The sequence below is a fragment of the Ranitomeya variabilis genome, chromosome 4 (assembly GCF_051348905.1).
Source record: "Ranitomeya variabilis isolate aRanVar5 chromosome 4, aRanVar5.hap1, whole genome shotgun sequence".
NCBI classification, from domain to species: Eukaryota; Metazoa; Chordata; class Amphibia; order Anura; family Dendrobatidae; genus Ranitomeya; species Ranitomeya variabilis.
The window spans coordinates 749,532,855-749,556,192 of NC_135235.1; the positions used below are offsets into that span (position 1 = coordinate 749,532,855).

General features: G+C 58.8%; 1 protein-coding gene across 2 annotated transcripts; it reads left to right on the top strand.

Moving 5' to 3' along the window:
- The first annotated feature begins 9,207 nt into the window (after nt 1–9,207).
- Nucleotides 9,208–13,559, top strand: LOC143766748 (uncharacterized). Of its 2 annotated transcripts, XM_077254663.1 has the most exons (5): nt 9,210–9,376; nt 9,546–9,702; nt 11,563–11,866; nt 12,151–12,225; nt 12,540–13,559. In XM_077254663.1, the coding sequence occupies exons 3-5, from the start codon at nt 11,644–11,646 to the stop codon at nt 12,896–12,898; spliced, it is 657 nt and encodes a 218-aa protein (XP_077110778.1). In that variant the 5' UTR covers nt 9,210–9,376; nt 9,546–9,702; nt 11,563–11,643; the 3' UTR covers nt 12,899–13,559. The 2 variants fall into 2 exon arrangements, with proteins under 2 accessions (XP_077110779.1, XP_077110778.1); XM_077254664.1 differs by lacking the exon at nt 9,546–9,702 and having other exon boundaries at nt 9,208–9,376.
- The last annotated feature ends 9,779 nt before the right edge of the window (nt 13,560–23,338 follow it).

A 23,338-nucleotide genomic window follows, 5' to 3' on the forward strand; every position in this document is an offset into this window, starting at 1 on the left:
GGGGCCGTTTTGTCGCAGAGAGGCCCTGGTTGCTCTACTATGAGACCTTGTGCCTTTTTCTCTAGGAAGTTTTCGCCGGCAGAGCGAAATTATGATGTGGGCAATCGGGAGTTGTTGGCCATGAAGTGGGCATTTGAGGAGTGGCGTCATTGGCTCGAGGGTGCTAAGCATCGTGTGGTGGTCTTGACTGATCACAAAAATCTGATGTATCTCGAGTCTGCTAAACGCCTGAATCCTAGACAGGCCCGCTGGTCATTGTTTTTCTCCCGTTTTGACTTTGTGGTCTCGTATTTACCAGGTTCTAAGAATGTGAAGGCCGATGCTCTGTCTAGGAGCTTTGTGCCTGATGCTCCTGGAGTCGCTGAACCTGTGGGTATTCTTAAGGAAGGAGTTATCTTGTCAGCTATTTCTCCAGATCTGCGACGTGTGTTGCAGAGATTTCAGGCTGGTAGGCCTGACTCTTGTCCACCTGACAGATTGTTTGTGCCTGCTAAATGGACCAACAGAGTCATTTCCGAGGTTCATTCCTCAGTGTTGGCAGGGCACCCGGGAATTTTTGGCACCAGAGATCTGGTGGCCAGGTCCTTTTGGTGGCCTTCCTTGTCAAGGGATGTGCGGTCATTTGTGCAGTCCTGTGGTACTTGTGCTCGAGCTAAGCCTTGCTGTTCACGTGCCAGCGGGTTGCTCTTGCCCTTGCCTGTCCCAAAGAGACCTTGGACACACATCTCTATGGATTTCATTTCGGATCTTCCGGTGTCTCAGGGCATGTCTGTCATCTGGGTGATATGTGATCGTTTCTCCAAGATGGTCCATCTGGTTCCTTTGCCTAAGCTGCCTTCCTCTTCTGATCTGGTTCCTGTGTTCTTCCAGAACGTGGTTCGTTTGCACGGCATCCCTGAGAATATTGTGTCGGACAGAGGATCCCAGTTTGTTTCCAGGTTCTGGCGATCCTTTTGTGGTAGGATGGGCATTGAATTGTCGTTTTCGTCCGCTTTTCATCCACAGACTAACGGACAAACGGAACGAACTAATCAGACTCTGGAGGCGTATTTGAGGTGTTTTCTCTCTTCTGATCAGGATGATTGGGTGACCTTCTTGCCGTTGGCTGAATTTGCCCTTAATAATCGGGCTAGTTCTGCCACCTTGGTTTCGCCATTTTTCTGCAACTCCGGTTTCCATCCTCGTTTTTCCTCGGGACATGTGGAGCCTTCTGACTGTCCTGGAGTGGATTCTGTGGTGGATAGGTTGCAGCGGATCTGGAATCATGTGGTGGACAACTTGAAGTTGTCACAGGAGAAGGCTCAGCGTTTTGCCAACCGCCGCCGCGGTGTGGGTCCCCGACTTCGTGTTGGGGATTTGGTGTGGCTGTCTTCTCGATTTGTTCCTATGAAGGTCTCCTCTCCCAAATTTAAGCCTCGATTCATTGGTCCTTACAAGATATTGGAGATCCTTAATCCTGTATCCTTTCGCCTGGATCTTCCGGTGTCGTTTGCCATTCACAACGTATTTCATAGGTCCTTGTTGCGGCGGTACGTTGTGCCTGTGGTTCCTTCTGCTGAGCCTCCTGCTCCGGTGTTGGTTGAGGGCGAGTTGGAGTACGTGGTGGAGAAGATCTTAGATTCTCGTCTCTCCAGGCGGAGGCTTCAGTACCTGGTCAAGTGGAAGGGCTATGGTCAGGAGGATAATTCCTGGGTGGTCGCCTCTGATGTGCATGCGGCCGATTTAGTTCGGGCCTTTCACACCGCTCATCCTGATCGCCCTGGTGGTCTTGGTGAGGGTTCGGTGACCCCTCACTAAGGGGGGGGTACTGTTGTGAATTTACCTTTTGGCTCCCTCTAGTGGCTACTAGTGATTTTACTCTGGGTATGTCATTCATCCCTTGTATGCTCACCTGGGTCGTTAGGTCAGGGGTGTTGCTATATAAGCTCCCTGGACCTTCAGTTCAATGCCTGGCAACGTTGATATCAGAGCTAATCTGTAGTGCTCTTGTCCACTGATCCTGGTTCCTGCTTGTTTAAGCTAAGTCTGTTTTCTTGCTTTTTGCTATTTGTTTTTGTTTGCATTTTTGTCCAGCTTGTATATAATCTGTATCCTGACCTTGCTGGAAGCTCTAGGGTGGCTGGTGTTCTCCCCCTGGGCCGTTAGACGGTTCGGGGGTTCTTGAATCTCCAGTGTGGATTTTTGATAGGGTTTTTGTTGACCATATAAGTTATCTTACTACATTCTGCTATTAGTAAGTGGGCCTCTCTTTGCTAAACCTAGTTCATCTCTGTGTTTGTCATTTTCCTCTTACCTCACCGTTATTATTTGTGGGGGGCTTGTATCCTACTTTTGGGGTCCTTTCTCTGGAGGCAAGAGAGGTCTTTGTTTTCCTCTTCTAGGGGTAGTTAGTCCTCCGGCTGGCGCGAGACATCTAGCGACCAACGTAGGCATGTTCCCCGGCTACTTCTAGTGTTGGCGTTAGGAGTAGATATATGGTCAACCCAGTTACCACTGCCCTATGAGCTGGATTTTTGTACTTCGCAGACTGGCTGATATCTCTGAGACCCTCGCCATTGGGGTCATAACATATGAGGTGCCCGTTGTTCCTTCGGTTGAGCCTCCTGCTCCGGTGCTGGTGGAGGGAGAATTGGAGTATGTTGTTGAGAAGATCTTGGATTCTCATGTTTCCAGACGCAAACTCCAGTATTTGGTTAAGTGGAAGGGTTATGGTCAGGAGGATAATTCCTGGGTGGTCGCCTCCGATGTTCATGCGACTGATTTGGTCCGCGCCTTCCATAGAGCTCACCCTGATCGCCCTGGGGGTTCTCGTGAGGGTTTGGTGACCCCTCCTCAAGGGGGGGGTACTGTTGTGGATTCTGTTTGTGGGCTCCCTCTGGTGGTTACTGCTGGTACTGGGTGACTTTGGTGGGTTGCGGCCTTTGGTTTCCACCTGTCCATCAGAGGCTGGGTGTTTCCTATTTTACCTGGCCTTTCTGTCATTCCCTTGCCGGCTATCAATGTATTCAGATGTGCTCTGTTTGGTTCCTACCTACCTGCTCCCAGATCTTTCAGGATAAGCTAAGTGCTGATTTTCAGTTGTTTGGTTTTTTTTTGTCCAGCTTGCTTATTATGTCTCTATGCTAGCTGGTAGCTCTAGTGGACTGAGGTTCTCCCCATGTGCCATGAGTTGGCACATGGGTTCTTGTAATCTCAGGATGGTTTTTTGATTAGGGTTTTTTGCTGACCGCTCAGTCCCCTTTTGTATCGTTCTGCTTTCTAGTTTACAGCGGGCCTCAATTTGCTGAACCTATATATATCATCTCTATGTGTGTGCCTTCCTCTCATTTCACCGTCAATACATGTGGGGGGCAACTATATCTTTTGGGGTTCATTCCTCTGGAGGCAAGTGAGGTCTTTATTTTCTCTGCAGTGCTAGTTAGCTCTTAGGCTGGTGCGTGGCGTCTAGAACCAACGTAGGCACGCTCCCTGGCTATCTCTAGTTGCGTTTGTCAGGCGTAGGGCAGTGGTCAGCCCAGGTTCCATCACCCTAGAGCTCGTCCGATATTTGTACTACTTTGCTTGTCCCTTGCTATCCCTAGCCATTGGGATTCATGACACCGCCCCCGCTCTGGTGTAAGTACACAGCCCCGCCCCCCGCTCTGGTGTAAGTACACAGCCCCGCCCCCCGCTCTGGTGTAAGTACACAGCCCCGCCCCCCGCTCTGGTGTAAGTACACAGCCCCGCCCCCGCTCTGGTGTAAGCACACAGCCCCGCCCCCCGCTCTGGTGTAAGTACACAGCCCCGCCCCCCGCTCTGGTGTAAGTACACAGCCCCGCCCCCGCTCTGGTGTAAATGCACAGCCCCGCCCCCCGCTCTGGTGTAAGTACACAGCCCCGCTCTGGTGTAAGTACACAGCCCCCCGCTCTGGTGTAAGTGCACAGCCCTGCCCCCCGCTCTGGTGAAAGTACACAGCCCCGCTCTGGTGTAAGTACACAGCCCCGCCCCCCGCTCTAGTGTAAGTACACAGCCCCGCCCCCCGCTCTGGTGTAAGTGCACAGCCCCGCCCCCAGCTCTGGTGTAAGTACACAGCCCCGCCCCCCGCTCTGGTGTAAGTACACAGCCCCGCTCTGGTGTAAGTACACAGCCCCGCCCCCCGCTCTGGTGTAAGTACACAGCCCCGCCCCCCGCTCTGGTGTAAGTACACAGCCCCGCTCTGGTGTAAGTACACAGCCCCGCCCCCCGCTCTGGTGTAAGTACACAGCCCCGCCCCCCGCTCTGGTTTAAGTACACAGCCCCGCTCTGGTGTAAGTACACAGCCCTGCCCCCCGCTCTGGTGTAAGTACTCAGCCCCGCCCCCCGCTCTGGTGTAAGTACACAGCCCCGCTCTGGTGTAAGTACACAGCCCTGCCCCCCGCTCTGGTGTAAGTACACAGCCCCGCTCTGGTGTAAGTACACAGCCCCGCCCCCGCTCTGGTGTAAGTACACAGCCCCGCCCCCAGCTCTGGTGTAAGTACACAGCCCCGCCCCCGCTCTGGTGTAAGTACACAGCCCCGCCCCCAGCTCTGGTGTAAGTACACAGCCCCGCCCCCAGCTCTGGTGTAAGTACACAGCCCCGCCCCCAGCTCTGGTGTAAGTACACAGCCCCGCCCCCGCTCTGGTGTAAGTACACAGCCCCGCCCCCCGCTCTGGTGTAAGTACACAGCCCCGCCCCCGTTCCGGTGTAAGCACACAGCCCCGCCCCCCGCTCTGGTGTAAGTACACAGCCCCGCCCCCCGCTCTGGTGTAAGTACACAGCCCCGCCCCCCGCTCTGGTGTAAGTACACAGCCCCGCCCCCCGCTCTGGTGTAAGTACACAGCCCTGCCCCCCGCTCTGGTGTAAGTGCACAGCCCCGCCCCCAGCTCTGGTGTAAGTGCACAACCCCGCCCCCCGCTCTGGTGTAAGTGCACAGCCCCGCCCCCCGCTCTGGTGTAAGTACACAGCCCCGCTCTGGTGTAAGTACACAGCCCCCCGCTCTGGTGTAAGTGCACAGCCCTGCCCCCCCGCTCTGGTGTAAGTACACAGCCCCGCTCTGGTGTAAGTACACAGCCCCGCCCCCCGCTCTGGTGTAAGTACACAGCCCCGCCCCCCGCTCTGGTGTAAGTGCACAGCCCCGCCCCCAGCTCTGGTGTAAGTACACAGCCCCGCCCGCCGCTCTGGTGTAAGTACACAGCCCCGCTCTGGTGTAAGTACACAGCCCCGCCCCCCGCTCTGGTGTAAGTACACAGCCCCGCCCCCCGCTCTGGTGTAAGTACACAGCCCCGCCCCCGCTCTGGTGTAAGTACACAGCCCCGCCCCCCGCTCTGGTGTAAGTACACAGCCCCGCCCCCGCTCTGGTGTAAGTGCACAGCCCCGCCCCCAGCTCTGGTGTAAGTACACAGCCCCGCCCCCCCGCTCTGGTGTAAGTACACAGCCCCGCTCGGGTGTAAGTACACAGCCCCCCGCTCTGGTGTAAGTGCACAGCCCTGCCCCCCGCTCTGGTGTAAGTACACAGCCCCGCTCTGGTGTAAGTACACAGCCCCGCCCCCCGCTCTGGTGTAAGTACACAGCCCCGCCCCCCGCTCTGGTGTAAGTGCACAGCCCCGCCCCCAGCTCTGGTGTAAGTACACAACCCCGCCCCCCGCTCTGGTGTAAGTGCACAGCCCCGCCCCCCCGCTCTGGTGTAAGTACACAGCCCCGCTCGGGTGTAAGTACACAGCCCCCCGCTCTGGTGTAAGTGCACAGCCCTGCCCCCCGCTCTGGTGTAAGTACACAGCCCCGCTCTGGTGTAAGTACACAGCCCCGCCCCCCGCTCTGGTGTAAGTACACAGCCCCGCCCCCCGCTCTGGTGTAAGTGCACAGCCCCGCCCCCAGCTCTGGTGTAAGTACACAGCCCCGCCCCCCGCTCTGGTGTAAGTACACAGCCCCGCCCCCGCTCTGGTGTAAGTACACAGCCCTGCCCCCCGCTCTGGTGTAAGTACACAGCCCCGCTCTGGTGTAAGTGCACAGCCCCGCCCCCCGCTCTGGTGTAAGTACACAGCCCCGCCCCCAGCTCTGGTGTAAGTACACAGCCCCGCTCTGGTGTAAGTGCACAGCCCCGCCCCCCGCTCTGGTGTAAGTACACAGCCCCGCCCCCCGCTCTGGTGTAAGTACACAGCCCCGCCCCCGCTCTGGTGTAAGCACACAGCCCCGCCCCCCGCTCTGGTGTAAGTACACAGCCCCGCCCCCCGCTCTGGTGTAAGTACACAGCCCCGCCCCCCGCTCTGGTGTAAGTACACAGCCCCGCCCCCCGCTCTGGTGTAAGTACACAGCCCCGCCCCCCGCTCTGGTGTAAGTACACAGCCCCGCCCCCCGCTCTGGTGTAAGTACACAGCCCCGCCCCCCGCTCTGGTGTAAGTACACAGCCCCGCCCCCCGCTCTGGTGTAAGTGCACAGCCCCGCCCCCAGCTCTGGTGTAAGTACACAGCCCCGCCCCCCGCTCTGGTGTAAGTACACAGCCCCGCCCCCCGCTCTGGTGTAAGTACACAGCCCCGCCCCCCGCTCTGGTGTAAGTACACAGCCCCGCCCCCCGCTCTGGTGTAAGTGCACAGCCCCGCCCCCAGCTCTGGTGTAAGCGCACAACCCCGCCCCCGCTCTGGTGTAAGCACACAGCCCCGCCCCCCGCTCTGGTGTAAGTACACAGCCCCGCCCCTGCTCTGGTGTAAGTACACAGCCCCGCCCCCGCTCTGGTGTAAGTACACAGCCCCGCCCCCGCTCTGGTGTAAGCACACAGCCCCGCCCCCCGCTCTGGTGTAAGTACACAGCCCCGCCCCCCGCTCTGGTGTAAGTACACAGCCCCGCCCCCCGCTCTGGTGTAAGTACACAGCCCCGCCCCCCGCTCTGGTGTAAGTACACAGCCCCGCCCCCCGCTCTGGTGTAAGTACACAGCCCCGCCCCCCGCTCTGGTGTAAGTACACAGCCCCGCCCCCCGCTCTGGTGTAAGTACACAGCCCCGCCCCCCGCTCTGGTGTAAGTGCACAGCCCCGCCTCCAGCTCTGGTGTAAGTACACAGCCCCGCCCCCGCTCTGGTGTAAGCACACAGCCCCGCCCCCGCTCTGGTGTAAGTACACAGCCCCGCCCCCGCTCTGGTGTAAGTACACAGCCCCGCCCCCAGCTCTGGTGTAAGTACACAGCCCCGCCCCCAGCTCTGGTGTAAGTACACAGCCCCGCCCCCAGCTCTGGTGTAAGTACACAGCCCCGCCCCCAGCTCTGGTGTAAGTACACAGCCCCGCCCCCCGCTCTGGTGTAAGTACACAGCCCCGCCCCCAGCTCTGGTGTAAGTACACAGCCCCGCCCCCCGCTCTGGTGTAAGTACACAGCCCCGCCCCCGTTCCGGTGTAAGTACACAGCCCCGCCCCCCGCTCTGGTGTAAGTACACAGCCCCGCCCCCGCTCTGGTGTAAGTACACAGCCCCGCCCCCCGCTCTGGTGTAAGTACACAGCCCCGCCCCCCGCTCTGGTGTAAGTACACAGCCCCGCCCCCGTTCCGGTGTAAGTACACAGCCCCGCCCCCCGCTCTGGTGTAAGTACACAGCCCCGCTCTGGTGTAAGTACACAGCCCCGCCCCCGCTCTGGTGTAAGTACACAGCCCCGCCCCCAGCTCTGGTGTAAGTACACAGCCCCGCCCCCCTGCTCTGGTGTAAGTACACAGCCCCGCCCCCCGCTCTGGTGTAAGTGCACAGCCCCGCCCCCAGCTCTGGTGTAAGCGCACAACCCCGCCCCCGCTCTGGTGTAAGCACACAGCCCCGCCCCCCGCTCTGGTGTAAGTACACAGCCCCGCCCCTGCTCTGGTGTAAGTACACAGCCCCGCCCCCGCTCTGGTGTAAGTACACAGCCCCGCCCCCGCTCTGGTGTAAGCACACAGCCCCGCCCCCCGCTCTGGTGTAAGTACACAGCCCCGCCCCCCGCTCTGGTGTAAGTACACAGCCCCGCCCCCCGCTCTGGTGTAAGTACACAGCCCCGCCCCCCGCTCTGGTGTAAGTACACAGCCCCGCCCCCCGCTCTGGTGTAAGTACACAGCCCCGCCCCCCGCTCTGGTGTAAGTACACAGCCCCGCCCCCCGCTCTGGTGTAAGTACACAGCCCCGCCCCCCGCTCTGGTGTAAGTGCACAGCCCCGCCTCCAGCTCTGGTGTAAGTACACAGCCCCGCCCCCCGCTCTGGTGTAAGTACACAGCCCCGCCCCCCGCTCTGGTGTAAGTACACAGCCCCGCCCCCGCTCTGGTGTAAGTACACAGCCCCGCCCCCAGCTCTGGTGTAAGTACACAGCCCCGCCCCCGCTCTGGTGTAAGCACACAGCCCCGCCCCCGCTCTGGTGTAAGTACACAGCCCCGCCCCCGCTCTGGTGTAAGTACACAGCCCCGCCTCCAGCTCTGGTGTAAGTACACAGCCCCGCCCCCAGCTCTGGTGTAAGTACACAGCCCCGCCCCCAGCTCTGGTGTAAGTACACAGCCCCGCCCCCAGCTCTGGTGTAAGTACACAGCCCCGCCCCCCGCTCTGGTGTAAGTACACAGCCCCGCCCCCAGCTCTGGTGTAAGTACACAGCCCCGCCCCCCGCTCTGGTGTAAGTACACAGCCCCGCCCCCCGCTCTGGTGTAAGTACACAGCCCCGCCCCCGTTCCGGTGTAAGTACACAGCCCCGCCCCCGTTCCGGTGTAAGTACACAGCCCCGCCCCCCGCTCTGGTGTAAGTACACAGCCCCGCCCCCGCTCTGGTGTAAGTACACAGCCCCGCCCCCCGCTCTGGTGTAAGTACACAGCCCCGCCCCCCGCTCTGGTGTAAGTACACAGCCCCGCCCCCGTTCCGGTGTAAGTACACAGCCCCGCCCCCCGCTCTGGTGTAAGTACACAGCCCCGCTCTGGTGTAAGTACACAGCCCCGCCCCCGCTCTGGTGTAAGTACACAGCCCCGCCCCCAGCTCTGGTGTAAGTACACAGCCCCGCCCCCCTGCTCTGGTGTAAGTACACAGCCCCGCCCCCCCGCTCTGGTGTAAGTACACAGCCCCGCCCCCCGCTCTGGTGTAAGTACACAGCCCCGCCCCCCGCTCTGGTGTAAGTACACAGCCCCGCCCCCTGTGCACAGCCCCGCCCCCTGTACACAGATGCTTCTCAGCAGCCTCACGTTGGGCAGCGTTCGCTCCATTCAGTAGTAACAGCCCCGCCCACACAAGGGGCACGTGACCGTGACGTCACCGCAGGTCCTTTCTTCCATTAGCAGTGAGCGGCGGCTGCTGTGGGCTCGCGGAGAGCACTACATGTCCCAGCAGCCTCCTGCGGAACGGATTGAGCCCCGGACTCGTCTCCACACATGCAGCTGCCGCCTCCGGAGCGGCTCCGCTCTACAGGTCTGTGAGGAGGTTATTGTGTGTGGTAGAGACAGCTGCGTGTGTCATTCTCTGTAATGTGATCATATATATACATATATATATATATATATATATCTATACACACAGGTCATGTGATCATACACATATATATCTATACTTTTGGTCTGTACTGTATATATACACACAGGTCATGTGACACTGAGCATTGTACAGTTACGAGAAGAAGTGAGTACACCCTCTGAGGTATCGGGATGGAATAAACCTCTGGTCATTGTAGTTATCTCCAGATGAAGAGCAGGACGGGTCACTCCGGGGGATTATGTGCAGAGGCTGCGGAGTGAGAAGTGAGTACACCCCTGACCTGGAGCTGTGCAGCCTCCTGTGACAGTGATATCTGTCCACCCCTCACTCTCGGGAGCTGCTCTTGGTTATGTTATTTTTCCGTACGCTTACTACGCCGCTCTCTGCTGGCCCTGTGTGCACCTTCCTGCTCCGCTCTCTTGTGGCCCCGCACACCTTCCTGCTCCACTCTCTTGTGGTCCCGCGCACCTTCCTGCGCCGCTCTCTTGTGGTCCCGCGCACCTTCCTGCGCCGCTCTCTTGTGGTCCCGCGCACCTTCCTGCGCCACTCTCTTGTGGTCCCTGCACACCTTCTTACTCCGTTCTTGTGTCCCCGCATGCACCTTCCTGCGGCGCTCTTTTGTGGCCCCGCGTGCACCTTCTTGTCCGCTCTCTTGTGGGTCCGCGTGCACCTACCTGCTCCGCTCTCTTGTGGCCCCGCGTGCACCTTCCTGCTCCGCTCTCTTGTGGCCCCACGTGCACCTACCTGCTCCACTCTCTTGTGGCCCCGCGTGCACCTTCCTGCTCCGCTCTCTTGTGGCCCCGCGTGCACCTACCTGCTCCGCTCTCTTGTGGCCCCGCGTGCACCTTCCTGCTCCGCTCTCTTGTGGTCCCGCGCACCTTCCTGCTCCGCTCTCTTTTGGGTCCGCGTGCACCTTCCTGCTCCGCTCTCTTGTGGCCCCGCACACCTTCCTGCTCCGCTCTCTTATGTCCCCGCGTGCACCTTCCTGCTCCTCTCTCTTGTGGCCCCGCGTGCACCTTCCTGCTCCGCTCTCTTGTGTCCCCGCATGCACCTTCCTGCTCCGCTCTCTTGTGTCCCCGCGTGCACCTTCCTGCTCCTCTCTCTTGTGGCCCCGCGTGCACCTTCCTGCTCCTCTCTCTTGTGGCCCCGCACACCTTCCAGCTCCGCTCTCTTGTGTCCCCGCGTGCACCTTCCTGCTCCTCTCTTGTGGCCCCGCACACCTTCCTGCTCCGCTCTCTTGTGTCCCCGCGTGCACCTTCCTGCTCCTCTTTTTTGTGGCCCTGCGTGCACCTTCCTGCTCCGGTCTCTTGTGTCCCCGCGTGCACCTTCCTGCTCCGCTCTCTTGTGGCCCCGCGTGCACCTTCCTGCTCCGCTCTCTTGTGTCCCCGTGTGCACCTTCCTGCTCCGCTCTCTTGTGTCCCCGTGTGCACCTTCCTGCTCCGCTCTCTTGTGTCCCCGCGGGCACCTTCCTGCTCCGCTCTCTTGTGGCCCCGCGTGCACCTTCCTGCTCCTCTCTCTTGTGGCCCCGCGGGCACCTTCCTGCTCCGCTCTCTTGTGGCCCCGCGTGCACCTTCCTGCTCCGCTCTCTTGTGTCCCCGCGGGCACCTTCCTGCTCCTCTCTTTTGTGGCCCCGCGGGCACCTTCCTGCTCCGCTCTCTTGTGGCCCCGCGTGCACCTTCCTGCTCCGCTCTCTTGTGTCCCCGCGTGCACCTTCCTGCTCCGCTCTCTTGTGTCCCCGCGTGCACCTTCCTGCTCCGCTCTCTTGTGTCCCCGTGTGCACCTTCCTGCTCCGCTCTCTTGTGTCCCCGCGGGCACCTTCCTGCTCCGCTCTCTTGTGGCCCCGCGTGCACCTTCCTGCTCCGCTCTCTTGTGGCCCCGCGCACCTTCCTGCTCCACGCTCTTGTGGCCCTGCACACCAGCCGTATTGAATGTTTCTCACTGCGGACTGATGGACTCCAGATTGTCTATAGATGGCTTCTCTGAGGTCAGTGCTGATGTCGCCTGAATGCTCCAGGCCAGCAATCTGCCAGAACTTCTGCTTTTATAGCAGTGCTCACACTGACTCTTCATTCCTATGGAAGCAGTGAGGGTGTACTTAGTTTTTCGTACCGTTGTCTCCTCAGGCCATGGAATTGTTGTGAGGACAGTTGCTCTGATTTCCTGGGTGCAGCTGTTTCCCCATCCGGCGCACCCCTCCAGGAACCATGCCCCGATCCAAGGAGATCTCTGACGAGGTGCGGAGGAAGGTGGTGGCGGCCCACGAGGCTGGGAAGGGTTACAAGACCATCAGCAAAGTGTGCGAGCTGCACCGCTCCACCGTCCGGCAGATCATCTACAAGTGGAAGACCTTCAACACTGTCTCCTCCCGTCCCCGCAGCGGGCGGCCCACCAAGATCGCCAGTATCCTCTGCTCACTCCGGAGAAGAGGTAATGAGGACTGGATGATGGCCGCTGCCCCGCCACACACATCACTGACTAGCCCTACAGTGGATAGGAAAAGTCCACACACCGTCGATCACATACAGAGCTGCGCTCACACTTCTGCCGTCGGTCACATACACAGCTGCGCTCACACTTCTGCCGTCGGTCACATACACAGCTGCGCTCACACTTCTGCCGTCGGTCACATACACAGCTGCGCTCACACTTCTGCTGTCGGTCACATACACAGCTGTATTGCTGCTTCATCCCACATTTATCTTTATATCTAGATGAGAATGAAGTACCTGAATCTGGCGAAGGGGTCAGCGGGGGCTCCGAGGGGGAAGAGACCGCTCCCATCACAGGTACGAGTCATCATTTACCTGTATAAGGTCTATTGTATCGTCTTCCACTCTAGACACATCCAGAGCTGCACTCACACGGCTGAGATCCCAAAATGCACTGTGTGCTCCGCAGACACCGAACCAAGAGCTGCAGGTACCGCCTATGCTCCAGTCACATGGAGAGCTGCGAGTACCTCCTATGCTCCAGTCACATCGAAAGCTGCGAATACATATCGTATACTCTGGTCACATATAGAGCTGCGGCTGAACGTTGTATCCTCTGGTCGCCCCTCGAGCTGCAGGATACTGATGATCTCGCTGTCCTTGTTTGTCAGGTACGGACCGTGGTGCAAACTGCGGCGGCCTCGCTGCGGCGGGGGAGGACAAAGCCTCCATGACTCTTGTGCTCCCTGATGTTTCCGCGCTCACAAGGAAGACGACAAAAAGAATAAGGCGGAAAGAAAAGCTGAACTGTAACCGCGAGCTGGGATCAGCCCCGCCGTCTGCAGAGCGTCACATGGAGGTAATGCTCTGCTGCAAGATCTGCGGCACCTGCTGCACCACAGAAACCGATCTGGAAAGTCACCAGGCGCAGCACCTGGACAAGACGCTGCACCAGTGCGAGGAGTGCGGGAGAGCCTTCCAGACCGCCACCGGCCTGAGAGCACACCGGAAAAGAAAACATGGCTGCTGAGCGCCACCTGCCCCATGGCATGCTGGGAGGAACTGATCACGTCCGGGCAGCCTGCTAAACGCTGTGACTGGTGAACCCGCGTGGATGGAGGGGTCTCAGTACATCTGGAGATGACTCCTACACTCGGAGTTTCCTAGTTCTCTCCCGGCCGCAACCCTCAGCTCCTCTCTACCCTCCTGGGCCGCCGCCCTCGTATCCCCTCTACCCCGGCCGTCGACCTCCGCTCCCCTCCCTCCCGGGCTGCCACCCTCTTTTCCGTTCAGGACCCTCTTATCTAGTTATTCATTTTCTTAGTTTGCAGGAAGTGACTTGTGGGGATGAGACCCGAGGGCGGACGCTCCAGGGGGGGGGATGAGACCCGAGGGCGGACGCACCGGGGGGGGATGAGACCCGAGGGCGGACGCTCCAGGGGGGGATGAGACCCGAGGGCGGACGCTCCAGGGGGGGATGAGACCCGAGGGCGGACGCTCCAGGGGGGGATGAGACCCGAGGGCGGACGCTCCAGGGGGGGATGAGACCCGAGGGCGGACGCTCCAGTGGGGGGATGAGACCCGAGGGCGGACGCTCCAGGGGAGGATTCTTTTTTTTTTTAATGGAAACGTCACCTTGGTTTTGTTATTGTAAATCTTGTAACGTAATGTCATAAAGTGCGAGATTTGTGGTTTTCTGTTAGGAGTAAATCTTTGTCCTGTAGTTGGCGCCATCTGTAATGTAGTCTGGGCGGCCGAGTGGATCCTGAGGGAGTGGACAAGTGCGAAGAAGATCGTGATCCCATCAACACGACAGATCCATCCCTGAGGCCGGTACCGGGGTCGTCACCATGTCCTTCTCCGGGCCGGTACCGGGGTCGTCACTACATCCTTCTCCGGGGCCGGGACAGGGGTCGTCACCACATCCTTCTCCGGGGCCGGGACAGGGGTCGTCACCACATCCTTCTCCGGGGCCGGGACGGGGGTCGTCACTGTCATGAATCCACACCGCTGCCACCAATATGTCACGATTGACACCGTGACCGTCACCCCTACATCACGGATTGGGGTGACTTTAGGCCAACAGACGGCTATCACATGTGCAGGGGGGCTTATCTTAGTTATCCCTCCACTGCTACAATGTGATGAAAAAACATACACAAGGCTATTGACCTCTTAGTTTACAGCAGGGGCTTATTTTAGGTATCCCACTGCTCTTCAATATACCATGAACTGCAGGGATTTATGAATATCCTGCTTACAGTTCCACTTGAAACTTGCAGCTCTCTAGCGCCCCACTTACTCTCAGGTCAAATTAGGTACTGCACCTAGGGTAATTAGTCGCCAGAAAGGCTGCCTGCTGTGTACTGGCTATTGGGCACGCTGCAGCGAGGCGATATAAATACTCCCACTCAGGCAGGAACAATAATTATCAACGCCGCAGTCGCTACAATGACACCCAAAGGCCCTGCACACAGTGTGCTGCCACCAGCTTCAATCAAACTGGTCCGAAGCTAACCCAAAACAGTAGCGTAATTCCCTTCAGAAGGCTTAAGGTACGTTTTGGAACAGGAGAACGGAAACTAGTAATTTATATATTTTACTCCGAAAGAAGGCAGTGTTTATAAAAAGGCATATAAGATGTTACAATATGAGACAATTGAAAATGTACAAGGTAATTATAAAATAAAGGGATTAAATGAGAAAGGTAAAACTCACATGTTCTCAGGACATTTCAGGCAAGACCATGCTGGTGGGCGGGACCCCAAATGTCCCAGTGCATCAGGAGGTCTGGATAGGAACAGCTCCTCCAGTAAGACTCTCTAAGACTCAAGGCTGGGTTAAGAGTAAAGACTTTTAACCTCCAGCATCGTGACATCACTAAAGGGGTTGAGTTAGGATCGCCCTCCTCCTTCCTCAGCTGTACAGTTTTCTCCAACCATTCTTATGACTGTCATATCTTCGCTGGAGAATCTGGCAGAGTCATAACACCCCTCATTCATCTTCTATTAAGATTTGCTCTCTATAGATACTAAATTCGGGCTAGTAGAGACACTCAGTTCCAGAGAAATCCATATTTTGTCCCTGTTTGAACTAGAAGCCCGCGTTTATCGTGGCCGATAGATCTGCCGATGGAGATTCACAAACTGGATGTATTATTTTCCTAGACAAAACCGTTGGCCCAGTATCTTATTATAACAGAACAAAGGGCCGCATGTCTTGAGAAGACTATCAGACCAGTTTTCAGCTGGAGGGAGATTTGTGCCTCTACAAGCGCAATAAACCTTCCTGGGATTGGGGGCAGGGCAGAGCATTGAGAAGAATAGCTTCACACACTTAGAAGCAAAGCTACGAAATCATATTACATTTCATAAAATATCGTGACAGTCACCACATCCTTCTCCGGGGCCGGGACGGGGGTCGTCACCACATCCTTCTCCGGGACGGGGGTCGTCACCACATCCTTCTCCGGGACGGGGGTCGTCACCACATCCTTCTCCGGGGCCGGGGGTCGTCACCACATCCTTCTCCGGGGCCGGGGGTCGTCACCACATCCTTCTCCGGGGACGGGGGTTGTCACCACATCCTTCTCTGGGGCCGGTACAGGGGTCATCACTACATACTTCTGAGCCAGTATGGGGGAGTCGTCCCTACATCCTCCGGGGACGGTACATCCTTCTCCGGGGCTGGTACAGGGGTCGTCACCACATCCTTCCCAGGGGCCGGTACAGGGGTCGTCACCACATCCTTCTCCGGGGCCGGTACGGGGGTCGTCACCACATCCTTCTCCGGGGCCTGTATAGGGGTCGTCACCACATCCTTCTCCGGGGCCTGTACAGGGGTCGTCACCACATCCTTCTCCGGGGCCTGTACAGGGGTCGTCACCACATCCTTCTCCGGGGCCTGTACAGGGGTCGTCACCACATCCTTCTCCGGGGCCTGTACAGGGGGTCGTCACCACATCCTTCTCCGAGGCCGGGATGGGGTCGTCACTACTTTTAAATACTTTTGCATGGCCCGTCGCTCATTGATGAAGTTGAAATAAGAAACCTGCTTTCCAAACCGGCTGCTCGCCTCCTGGGTTCCTCTTATTAATGTCACCGCTGCAGACAATCAGTGTTTTCCCAGCTCAACTGAACATTAAGGCTGAGCATGTTGGGTCTTTTTTCCCCGCTTGTGCCCCCTCCTGGGCACATTAATAAAATGTATAGAGGTCATAGATCGCCCCTTCCTCTGCCGCAGTTATGATATGCCTGTGTACTTTCTTTCCTGCAGATTTCCCATCAGCATCAATAATTTATGTCACTTATTAAAGCAAATGTCACTGTGGGATCTCACTGTAAATCTCCACAGAACGCTTCTTTTATTTAAATTGCCAAAAGGGCGGGGTTTTTTTGCTCTTCCCCGGCTGCATCATCACTTCAACATCCAGGAAAAAGGTCTTCTGTCCATCCTTCTTCCATCCGTCCATCATTCCCTCCCTCCTTCCGTCTGCCCTTCCCTCCCTATATCTGCCCTTTTGCCCTCCCTCCTTCTGTCACCCTTCTTCCCTCCCTCCTGTCCGTCGTTCCCTCCTAACATCCGTCTGTCCTTCCCTCCCTTCTTCCGTCTGTCCTTCTCTCCATCCTTCCGTCTGTCCTTCCCTCCCTCCATCCTTCCGTTCATCGACCTTCCCTCCATCCTTGTCTGTCCTTCCCTCCATCCTTCCGTCTGTCTTTCCCTCCTTCTGTCTGTCCTTCCCTCCCTCCTTCTGTCTGTCCTCTCCATCCTTCCGTCTGTCCTTCCCTCCCTCCTTCCATCCGTCCGACCTTCCCTCCTTCCGTCTGTCCTTCCCTCCCTCCTTCCGTCTGTCCTTCCCTCCCTCCTTCCGTCTGTCCTTCCCTCCCTCCTTCCGTCTGTCCTTCCCTCCCTCCTTCCGTCTGTCCTTCCCTCCCTCCTTCCGTCTGTCCGTCCCTCCCTCCTTCCGTCTGTCCTTCCATCTGTCCCCTCCTTCCATCTGTCCCCTCCTTCCATCTGTCCCCTCCTTCCATCTGTCCCCTCCCTCCGTCTGTCCTTCCCTCCGTCTGTCCTTCCCTCCCTCCTCCTAACCTCCCTCCTTCCCTCCATCCTTCCGTCTGTCCTTCCCTCCCGCCTTCCATCCTTCCGTCTGTCCTTCTCTCCCTCCTTCCGTCTGTCCTCTCCCTCCTTCCGTCTGTCCTCTCCATCCTTCCGTCTGTCCCTCCCTCCTTCCGTCTGTCCTTCCCTCCCTCCTTCCGTCTGTCCTTCCCTCTCCTTCCCTCCCTCCTTCCGTCTGTCCTTCCTTCCCTCCTTCCATCTGTCCTTCCCTCCCTCCGTCTGTCCCTCCCTCTGTCCCTCCCTCCTTCCGTCTGTCCTTCCTTCCCTCCTTCCGTCTGTCCTTCCCTCCCTCCTTCCGTCTGTCCTTCCCTCCCTCCTTCCGTCTGTCCTTCCCTCCCTCCTTCCCTCCATCCTTCCGTCTGTCCTTCCCTCCCGCCTTCCATCCTTCCGTCTGTCCTTCTCTCCCTCCTTCCGTCTGTCCTCTCCCTCCTTCCGTCTGTCCTCTCCATCCTTCCGTCTGTCCCTCCCTCCTTCCGTCTGTCCTTCCCTCCCTCCTTCCGTCTGCCCTTCCCTCCCTATATCTGCCCTTTTGCCCTCCCTCCTTCTGTCACCCTTCTTCCCTCCCTCCTGTCCGTCGTTCCCTCCTAACATCCGTCTGTCCTTCCCTCCCTTCTTCCGTCTGTCCTTCTCTCCATCCTTCCGTCTGTCCTTCCCTCCCTCCATCCTTCCGTTCATCGACCTTCCCTCCATCCTTGTCTGTCCTTCCCTCCATCCTTCCGTCTGTCTTTCCCTCCTTCTGTCTGTCCTTCCCTCCCTCCTTCTGTCTGTCCTCTCCATCCTTCCGTCTGTCCTTCCCTCCCTCCTTCCATCCGTCCGACCTTCCCTCCTTCCGTCTGTCCTTCCCTCCCTCCTTCCGTCTGTCCTTCCCTCCCTCCTTCCGTCTGTCCTTCCCTCCCTCCTTCCGTCTGTCCTTCCCTCCCTCCTTCCGTCTGTCCTTCCCTCCCTCCTTCCGTCTGTCCGTCCCTCCCTCCTTCCGTCTGTCCTTCCATCTGTCCCCTCCTTCCATCTGTCCCCTCCTTCCATCTGTCCCCTCCTTCCATCTGTCCCCTCCCTCCGTCTGTCCTTCCCTCCGTCTGTCCTTCCCTCCCTCCTCCTAACCTCCCTCCTTCCCTCCATCCTTCCGTCTGTCCTTCCCTCCCGCCTTCCATCCTTCCGTCTGTCCTTCTCTCCCTCCTTCCGTCTGTCCTCTCCCTCCTTCCGTCTGTCCTCTCCATCCTTCCGTCTGTCCTCTCCATCCTTCCGTCTGTCCCTCCCTCCTTCCGTCTGTCCTTCCCTCCCTCCTTCCGTCTGTCCTTCCCTCTCCTTCCCTCCCTCCTTCCGTCTGTCCTTCCTTCCCTCCTTCCATCTGTCCTTCCCTCCCTCCGTCTGTCCCTCCCTCTGTCCCTCCCTCCTTCCGTCTGTCCTTCCTTCCCTCCTTCCGTCTGTCCTTCCCTCCCTCCTTCCGTCTGTCCTTCCCTCCCTCCTTCCGTCTGTCCTTCCCTCCCTCCTTCCGTCTGTCCTTCCCTCCCTCCTTCCGTCTGTCCTTCCCTCCCTCCTTGCGTCTGTCCTTCCCTCCCTCCTTGCGTCTGTCCTTCCCTCCCTCCTTGCGTCTGTCCTTCCCTCCCTCCTTGCGTCTGTCCTTCCCTCCCTCCTTGCGTCTGTCCTTCCCTCCCTCCTTGCGTCTGTCCTTCCGTCCTTCCCTCCCTCCTTCCGTCTGTCCTTCCCTCCCTCCTTCCGTCTGTCCTTCCCTCCCTCCTTCCGTCTGTCCTTCCCTCCCTCCTTCCGTCTGTCCTTCCCTCCCTCCTTCCGTCTGTCCTTCCCTCCCTCCTTCCGTCTGTCCTTCCCTCCCTCCTTCCGTCTGTCCTTCCCTCCCTCCTTCCGTCTGTCCTTCCCTCCCTCCTTCCGTCTGTCCTTCCCTCCGTCCGTCTGTCCTTCCCTCTTTCTGTCCTTCCCTCCCTCCTTGCGTCTGTCCTTCCCTCCCTCCTTGCGTCTGTCCTTCCCTCCCTCCTTGCGTCTGTCCGTCCCTCCCTCCTTGCGTCTGTCCTTCCCTCCCTCCTTGCGTCTGTCCTTCCCTCCCTCCTTGCGTCTGTCCGTCCCTCCCTCCTTCCGTCTGTCCTTCCCTCCCTCCTTCCGTCTGACCCTCCCTCCTTCCGTCCTTCCCTCCCTCCTTCTGTCCTTCCCTCCCTCCTTCCGTCTGTCCTTCCCTCCCTCTTTCCGTCTGTCCTTCCCTCCCTATATCTGCCCTCCCTCCTTCTGTCACCCTTCTTCCCTCCCTCCTGTCCGTCGTTCCCTCCTAACATCCGTCTGTCCTTCCCTCCCTTCTTCCGTCTGTCCTTCTCTCCATCCTTCCGTCTGTCCTTCCCTCCCTCCATCCTTCCGTTCATCGACCTTCCCTCCATCTTTGTCTGTCCTTCCCTCCATCCTTCTGTCTGTCTTTCCCTCCTTCCGTCTGTCCTTCCCTCCCTCCTTCCGTCTGTCCTCTCCATCCTTCCGTCTGTCCTTCCCTCCCTCCGTCCGACCTTCCGTCTGTCCTTCCCTCCCTCCTTCCGTCTGTCCTTCCCTCCCTCCTTCCGTCTGTCCTTCCCTCCCTCCTTCCGTCTGTCCTTCCCTCCCTCCTTCCGTCTGTCCTTCCCTCCCTCCTTCCGTCTGTCCTTCCCTCCCTCCTTCCGTCTGTCCTTCCCTCCCTCCTTCCGTCTGTCCTTCCCTCCCTCCTTCCGTCTGTCCTTCCCTCCCTCCTTCCGTCTGTCCTTCCCTCCCTCCTTCCGTCTGTCCTTCCCTCCCTCCTTCCGTCTGTCCTTCCCTCCCTCCTTCCGTCTGTCCTTCCCTCCCTCCTTCCGTCTGTCCTTCCCTCCCTCCTTCCGTCTGTCCTTCCCTCCCTCCTTCCGTCTGTCCTTCCCTCCCTCCTTCCGTCTGTCCTTCCCTCCCTCCTTCCGTCTGTCCTTCCCTCCCTCCTTCCGTCTGTCCTTCCCTCCCTCCTTCCGTCTGTCCTTCCCTCCCTCCTTCCGTCTGTCCTTCCCTCCCTCCGTCTGTCCTTCCCTCCCTCCTTCCGTCTGTCCTTCCCTCCCTCCTTCCGTCTGTCCTTCCCTCCCTCCTTCCCTCCCTCCTTCCGTCTGTCCTTCCCTCCCTCCTTCCGTCTGTCCTTCCCTCCCTCCTTCCGTCTGTCCTTCCCTCCCTCCTTCCGTCTGTCCTTCCCTCCCTCCTTCCGTCTGTCCTTCCCTCCCTCCTTCCGTCTGTCCTTCCCTCCCTCCTTCCGTCTGTCCTTCCCTCCCTCCTTCCGTCTGTCCTTCCCTCCCTCCTTCCGTCTGTCCTTCCCTCCCTCCTTCCGTCTGTCCTTCCCTCCCTCCTTCCGTCTGTCCTTCCCTCCCTCCTTCCGTCTGTCCTTCCCTCCCTCCTTCCGTCTGTCCTTCCCTCCCTCCTTCCGTCTGTCCTTCCCTCCCTCCTTCCGTCTGTCCTTCCCTCCCTCCTTCCGTCTGTCCTTCCCTCCCTCCTTCCGTCTGTCCTTCCCTCCCTCCTTCCGTCTGTCCCTTCCCTCCGTCCGTCCTTCCCTCCGTCTGTCCTTCCCTCCGTCTGTCCTTCCCTCCGTCTGTCCTTCCCTCCGTCTGTCCTTCCCTCCGTCTGTCCTTCTGTCCTTCCCTCCCGCCTTGCGTCTGTCCTTCCCTCCCTCCTTCCGTCTGTCCCTTCCCTCCGTCTGTCCCTTCCCTCCGTCTGTCCTTCCCTCCCTCCTCCTAACCTCCCTCCTTCCGTCTGTCCTTCCCTCCATCCTTCCGTCTGTCCTTCCCTCCCGCCTTCCATCCTTCCGTCTGTCCTTCTCTCCCTCCTTCCGTCTGTCCTCTCCATCCTTCCGTCTGTCCTTCCTTCCCTCCTTCCATCCGTCCGACCTTCCCTCCTTCCGTCTGTCCTTCCCTCTTTCCGTCTGTCCTTCCCTCCTTCCGTCTGTCCTTCCCTCCTTCCGTCTGTCCTTCCCTCCCTCCTTCCGTCTGTCCTTCCCTCCCTCCTTGCGTCTTTCCCTCCTTGCGTCTGTCCTTCCCTCCCTCCTTGCGTCTGTCCTTCCCTCCCTCCTTGCGTCTGTCCTTCCCTCCCTCCTTGCGTCTGTCCTTCCCTCCCTCCTTGCGTCTGTCCTTCCCTCCCTCCTTGCGTCTGTCCTTCCCTCCCTCCTTGCGTCTGTCCTTCCCTCCCTCCTTGCGTCTGTCCTTCCCTCCCTCCTTGCGTCTGTCCTTCCCTCCCTCCTTGCGTCTGTCCTTCCCTCCCTCCTTGCGTCTGTCCTTCCCTCCCTCCTTGCGTCTGTCCTTCCGTCCTTCCCTCCCTCCTTCCGTCTGTCCTTCCCTCCCTCCTTCCGTCTGTCCTTCCCTCCCTCCTTCCGTCTGTCCTTCCCTCCCTCCTTCCGTCTGTCCTTCCCTCCCTCCTTCCGTCTGTCCTTCCCTCCCTCCTTCCGTCTGTCCTTCCCTCCCTCCTTCCGTCTGTCCTTCCCTCCCTCCTTCCGTCTGTCCCTTCCCTCCGTCCGTCCTTCCCTCCGTCTGTCCTTCCCTCCGTCTGTCCTTCCCTCCGTCTGTCCTTCCCTCCGTCTGTCCTTCCCTCCGTCTGTCCTTCCCTCCGTCTGTCCTTCCCTCCGTCTGTCCTTCCCTCCGTCTGTCCTTCCCTCCGTCTGTCCTTCCCTCCGTTTGTCCTTCCCTCCGTCTGTCCTTCCCTCCGTCTGTCCTTCCCTCCGTCTGTCCTTCCCTCCGTCTGTCCTTCCCTCCGTCTGTCCTTCCCTCCGTCTGTCCTTCCCTCCGTCTGTCCTTCCCTCCGTCTGTCCTTCCCTCCGTCTGTCCTTCCCTCCGTCTGTCCTTCCCTCCGTCTGTCCTTCCCTCCGTCTGTCCTTCCCTCCGTCTGTCCTTCCCTCCGTCTGTCCTTCCCTCCGTCTGTCCTTCTGTCCTTCCCTCCCGCCTTGCGTCTGTCCTTCCCTCCCTCCTTCCGTCTGTCCCTTCCCTCCGTCTGTCCCTTCCCTCCGTCTGTCCCTTCCCTCCGTCTGTCCTTCCCTCCGTCTGTCCTTCCCTCCCTCCTCCTAACCTCCCTCCTTCCGTCTGTCCTTCCCTCCATCCTTCCGTCTGTCCTTCCCTCCCGCCTTCCATCCTTCCGTCTGTCCTTCTCTCCCTCCTTCCGTCTGTCCTCTCCATCCTTCCGTCTGTCCTTCCCTCCCTCCTTCCGTCTGTCCTTCCCTCCCTCCTTCCGTCTGTCCTTCCCTCCCTCCTTGCGTCTTTCCCTCCTTGCGTCTGTCCTTCCCTCCCTCCTTGCGTCTGTCCTTCCCTCCCTCCTTGCGTCTGTCCTTCCCTCCCTCCTTGCGTCTGTCCTTCCCTCCCTCCTTGCGTCTGTCCTTCCCTCCCTCCTTGCGTCTGTCCTTCCCTCCCTCCTTGCGTCTGTCCTTCCCTCCCTCCTTGCGTCTGTCCTTCCCTCCCTCCTTGCGTCTGTCCTTCCCTCCCTCCTTGCGTCTGTCCTTCCCTCCCTCCTTGCGTCTGTCCTCTCGCACATTTTCTACCTTTTACAGGTATCTGTACATCTGTGCAAAACGTTATTGTAGACGGTAAAGAGGTTAAGACTAAGAAAATATAGACCCCACAACGATTCCTGTAGTGTGAGACCACCCCTTACATCCACAGCTCATGGTAAGCTGAACTGATGTAGATGGCACAAGTCTCCGAGCGCAGTGATTGGCTACAGTAGTAATGCGAGCCATCAATGTAATGTTAATGCTGGAGGCAAAGCACAGCAGCAAGGGGAGGTTGTTTTATATTATAGGGACTGCCTAGGGTCCACTTCAATTCTTCATAAAAGTGGAAACTTTCAGGATATAGTAGGGGGGCAGAGTCTAGTTTGGGATAATTCTTGTGCCATGGAGGGGAGGGGAGGGGGGATGACCTTTTGTTTCTTGTTTTACTACTTTTAATTCTCTTTATGTCCAATGTCTGGAGAAGGCAGAGAAAGCACGTAATGTGCATCATACAGAGGCAAAGGGCCCCAATGCTGCTGCTGGCCCCTGCGCTCCCTCCTTGTTGCTGCTGCCCCCTTTGCTCCCTCGTTGTTGCTGCTGCCCCCTGTGCACCCTCCTTGTTGCTGCTGCCCCCTGCCCTCCTTGTTGCTGCTGCCCCCTCGTTGCTGCTGCCCCCTGCCCTCCTTGTTGTTGCTGCTGCCCCCTGCCCTCCCTCCTTGTTGCTGCTGCCCCCTCCGCACCCTCGTTGCTCCTGCTGCCCCCTGCTCTCCCTCCTTGTTGCTGCCCCCTGCTCTCCCTCCTTGTTGCTGCCCCCTGCTCTCCCTCCTTGTTGTTGCTGCCCCCTGCTCTCCCTCCTTGTTGCTGCCCCCTGCTCTCCCTCCTTGTTGTTGCTGCTGCTCCCTGGGCTCCCTC

Coding starts and splice junctions, on each gene's coding strand:
- LOC143766748 (XM_077254664.1), top strand. CDS start 11,644: ATGCCCCGATCCAAGGAGATCTCTGACGAGGTGCGGAGGAAGGTGGTG. Junction 11,867..12,150: donor CTGCTCACTCCGGAGAAGAG/GTAATGAGGACT, acceptor CTTTATATCTAG/ATGAGAATGAAGTACCTGAA. Junction 12,226..12,539: donor AGAGACCGCTCCCATCACAG/GTACGAGTCATC, acceptor CTTGTTTGTCAG/GTACGGACCGTGGTGCAAAC.